Source organism: Protobothrops mucrosquamatus, unplaced genomic scaffold (assembly GCF_001527695.2).
Source record: "Protobothrops mucrosquamatus isolate PMUCROS unplaced genomic scaffold, P.Mucros_1.0 scaffold260, whole genome shotgun sequence".
Lineage (NCBI taxonomy): Eukaryota > Metazoa > Chordata > Lepidosauria > Squamata > Viperidae > Protobothrops > Protobothrops mucrosquamatus.
In genome coordinates, this window is record NW_015386607.1 from 600,457 (window position 1) to 605,427 (window position 4,971).

General features: G+C 34.1%; 1 protein-coding gene across 1 annotated transcript in view; it reads left to right on the plus strand.

The window, feature by feature from the left end:
- Positions 1–4,696, plus strand: part of ZC2HC1A (zinc finger C2HC-type containing 1A) — a 31,215-nt gene extending 26,519 nt beyond the window's left edge. The window contains exons 8-10 of the mRNA XM_015814526.2: positions 52–154; positions 2,830–2,940; positions 3,896–4,696. Coding sequence (XP_015670012.2) covers positions 52–154; positions 2,830–2,940; positions 3,896–4,067 — 386 coding nt within the window. The 3' untranslated portion in view covers positions 4,068–4,696. The remainder of the gene's footprint in view (positions 1–51; positions 155–2,829; positions 2,941–3,895) is intronic.
- The last annotated feature ends 275 nt before the right edge of the window (positions 4,697–4,971 follow it).

Below are 4,971 nucleotides of genomic sequence, written 5' to 3' on the forward strand. Positions count from 1 at the left end.
AAGTCAGTCTTGTAGTGAAAGAAACAATGTTTTTCATATTTTCGTGACAAGGTTCCTCTGCAAATAAAACACTGTCTCCAGGTGGACAAGTGGGAAACAAAATCCAGAGTTCTCCAGCTCATAAAAACGTAATGAAAGCAAGTCCACAAATAGGGTAAGTATATTCTTTAAAGAAATGTGCCAATGAGATGCTGAACGTTTGTAGAACTATACTTGACCTGCTCTCATTTCCATGGAAATCCGATAATAATGTAAGCAAAGTCCAACTAACTAGTCTGCATTCCTTGATGAGAATATTAGAGGAAATGGAAGGTTGAGTCAATGAATTATAGTCATTCATTAAATGGTAGTTATGTCATTTAAGTGGCAGTGAGAATTCTGAAAGCAAAAGCAACTCAGGATATGGCTTTATTAGTCCATGTGGTTGTCTTAACCACATTTCCCATATCTCAAAATATGACTTGAAGCTGTTTTGGGTTACAGATAATTATCTTAGCCTTAGAAAGGTCTCCTACTCTTAATCCATTCTTAAGCTCTCTCCCTCACAGCCAAAAAATTGGTCACATCACTTCTAATGATATCATTGGTCACTATTTGGTTTCCTTCAGAACTTGGGAAAGCTGAATTGTAGCCCTCTACCTCTTAGGAATTCTGCGACCTTTAAAGTAAATAGAAAGTGTTTATTTATTGGGTCATCCACTCTGCTGCATTTCTGTGGTTTGCAACCAAGCCTGTTTTTCACTTTTATTTAAATAGTCTATATCAGACATGTCAAACTCGCGATGCCATGTGACATTGCGCAACGTATCGGAGCTTTTTCGCCGTTGCCGGCAATGGGGTGGGCGTGGCACCGGTATGATGAAAAAGGCCCACGGGCCAGCAGTTTGACACCCCTGGTCTATATCAAAATGACAGAACAGTTAATCAGTGGAATAACCTGTCTCCAGAAGTTGTGAATGCTCCAACACTGGAAGTTTTTAAGAGGAGACAACCATTTGTCTGAAATGGTATTGGGTTTCCTGCCTGAGCAGGGGGTTGAACTAGAAGACTTCCAAGGTCCCTTCCAACTATTATTATTGTTGTGGTGGTTGTTAAATGTCTTATAAATGGATCAGTTCCAATGAATTAAGGTTGTAAATGGATTCCAACTATGAACAATTTGTAAATGATTTGCTGTTGAATATTCTTTATAAGCCTGAGATAACATTTCTCTGTGACACCATTGGCTGTGTTAATGCATATAAAATTACAAGTGATTTTCATTACAAGTTGGATGAAATGATTTTAAGAGATGTAATGGCGTCAGTTATTTGGTATCACCTGTCTTTTAGGCACCTTTAATCACTTTAGGAGTGATTACATTTTAAATTAATTCCTGCTACCTCTTGTAGCATTCCATATTATAGCTTGTGCAATTTTTTCAGCAAGATATAACATTTTCCAGGGCAAGACAAGATCTCCATCTATCTGTTGTGAGGGGCAGGTAGAGGAGAAAACCTATCCACTTTTTCAGGTTACAGCCCCAGATGTTTCATTTATAAGTGCAGTTAACATTTTAAAACAGATTGAGCTCAACGCTGCAAATACTGTATATTCTTGCTTTGACAGATATTTTGCTTGGTTCTACTTGGTAACCCTTGCAGTATCTTTTTAATGCTTTCTCACCTGTAGTGATATTATAGTTTTGAACTTTTTGAACAAAGAAATTTTGAGCCTGTTGATTGTCCTCCTATTTTTTTACCAGCTTGGAGATGTTTTCTCCTTTGAAGTAAAATATTTGATTGTGTTCAATTACTGGATATAAAGAAATTGAATAGTAAAATAGTTTGTCCTTATCCTCTAGATGGCAGCATTTAGCTTCTGTATAAGAAGTGGTTAATATATCAAAACCAGGAAATTTGAAGAAATTAGAAGAGGGTGATAAATAATTTGAGTTTGGATAAGTTCTAATTGTTCTGTCTTGTTGAGACAGATTGTTGAGTGAGACAGATAATGCTTTTAATGCTCAACAATATTTTTTTAATCTCTCAAACATTGTTTTGGGTTTTCTGTTTCTTAAATAATTTGATATTTAATATTTTTACGCTACAACTCAAACCAATGATAAGCACTTGATTTATATTAAATAGCATAAGAGTATGATTCTTCATTTTTCAAAAACACTGACTCATGGGCGTCAAACTCACCACATCACGTGACATGTTGCAACGTGTCGTAACTTTTTTTGCATTGCTGGAGCTGGGGTGGGCACGGCATCCGTATAATGCAACTGGCCCATGGGCCGGCAGTTTGACACCTCTGCACTAACTGAACAATTACATTGCAATGATATAAAATGACAATGCCATAAAAATGGATGGTGATTCTGCAAATTTTCTTTAGCAAACTATTGCATTAATACTACCAACAGTGTTTCTTAAAATTTATTAATTAGTGCCAGGCCCTCTACATTTTGTAATTGTTGTAATTGTGATGATAAACTCTTGATTTAATGGATAAAATCTGCTGGTGAACAGGGATATATGCTGGGACATTAGAAGTAGCTGAGAGAAGGCAAAAAGATAGAAGGAAGGGAAGACTGGGAAAAAATGGGATTGACTGGACAAGGGGATTTGCTGTGCTGTAATATCTGCAGCAGCTATATATTGGGAGACACGAAAAGATCACTGGAGTAATTAGGCAGATCAATGGAATATGCTGTGCCAGAATTTGATACAGGAAAATGAATGCATCTAATCAAAGCTTGCCATCCTTTTTAGGTTTAGGATAAACTTAAATTCTGGATAATTTTAAATCTGCATAATTCATTTAATAATAATATCTTTTAAGGGGGCCCATGAAACCACGGATGGGAGCATCTACTAATATGACACGAAGCACTGGTCCGGGTATGATGGCAAACAAAAGAAAAGCATTTGGTACTGAAACCTATTCAACCAGGTAAATTATATTTGAACATTTTGACTTTTAATTAAAATGAAGTAATTGGCAGAGGAAAGAAAATGATAAAAGTGAAAATACAGAAAAAGGCATAAAGGGCTCAGGGTTTTTTTTGTTTGTTTGTTTAAAATAATCAATGAAATTGAACCATTTCTCGGTGAAATGAGCATCTTGCACCGTGCAAGTAAAAAATTCTAATCTAATCCACATAGATATGGAACCAGACTTAAACTAGTCAAGTTTTTTGGAAAGTCTTTCATTTTTTTTCTCCCCATAGCTTCAGAGCCTTACTGAAATTAAAACTGTTCGTGTTCCTAATGGTCAAACTAGACACCCCACAGGAGAATTGGGATTATAGTGTAAGGTATATTTCCCCAGCCAATTTTATTTTGCAAAGGAAGTAGGTTTGGGGAAAGTCCTTCTCATTTCTGTTTTAAGTTCTAGGGGTGGCAGACTAAGCCAGATATTTTCTATTTTGTACTTCTCCATCAACGTGTATACTAACATACACATGCAACAAAATATACTCCGATGGTAATCATTAATTGTTCTCTGAACATAACTTTCTTAATTTTCACAGCAGCTCAGTGAGCAATATTAAAAGTATAAGGGATCCTAATACCCCTAAATTTCCATGTTTTCTTTGGTCCTTGGCTTCTATTTTATATGTGAATTTGTCAGCATTCTTAAGGACACATAAATGCTTGCAGGTAATACAGCTAAGTTAATTGATGCAATGTTTTCACTGAAAATGTGGAACATAAAACATTTTTCAACATATTAGCAGAATTCTGAAAAAGTTTATTTTGGGGAGGTTGTTTACTTGGGTTAAAAATCCATATATTTACTCTTTATTACTAAAAAGGAAGGAATATTTTAGAGATCACTGAAATATGTGTTTCTTTACCTAATCTTTGTTGTGTTTATTATTTTTAATTTTTAATGCTTGACATAGAGCTGGATTCGACAGTGGAGACTGTTCATCTGTCAATGGAGGAAATTCAAAAAGCAGTGAGGGAAATTCTCTTGCACAGTTACCAAAATTCTGTTATGAATGTGGTACCAAATATCCAATTGAATCTGCAAAATACTGCTGTGAATGTGGCGTTCGAAGAATGATTTTGTGAATACACCTCTAATGTAAAATGATAGAATTCTTGCTAAGGCTGTATGAAAATCTCTGCTACACGTTCCCACCAGGACTTGCGCTAAGACACTATACTAATGTTCTGGGCAATTATTTTTTGTTGTGAAATAATATATATAGATATATAAATATATTGTATATAAATGGTATGATACCTAAAACTGTGCCATTCAAGATAGTATACTTGAAATATTGTTGGAGAATATTTAATGGATCAAAAGTTTAACTCAAGCGCTAAGGGTTTTTGTAATATATACATATTAATGTTCTTATTCATTTGTAGTTTTTGCCCTGAATCATTTGGTCTAAAGAACATGTTGCAGTAGAAAATATGTTATACATGGAAATATTGATACTTGGTTGATAACCTAGATGATAGCTTGTTGGTTGACAGTCATAAATTTTATTGTTTGAATATATTTAAGGCAAATTGAAATTACTAGTTTCAAATGTATTATTATAGTTAACTAATTGGCATTTTACCCTTTTTCTTGTTCCAAAAAGCTATAACAAGTTTTTGTGCACAGATATTTTTCTATGTGAAAAACTTTTCACGTGTTTCATACAAAAAGACTGAGTTGCTAATAAATTAATTAAATTACCAAATATAATCATGTTCTTAGGATCAACTTCTTTTCCTGAAAAACAGGGCTGTGTTAAATTTTAAGACCTTGGCCAACATGGTCTAAGTTAATTTCCCACTTGATTGATTAATGTATCAACAAAAAAACATTGAATATTTTATAATAATTATGACAAACTAGAGTTTCAGAAAAATGATAACCCAATCATGATTTTTCTTTTTCCCATTACTTTGACTTGACCATTATAATTTCTTACAGTCTTCTCAAACACTCAACTACATTAGTATTAAGTTACTCTTT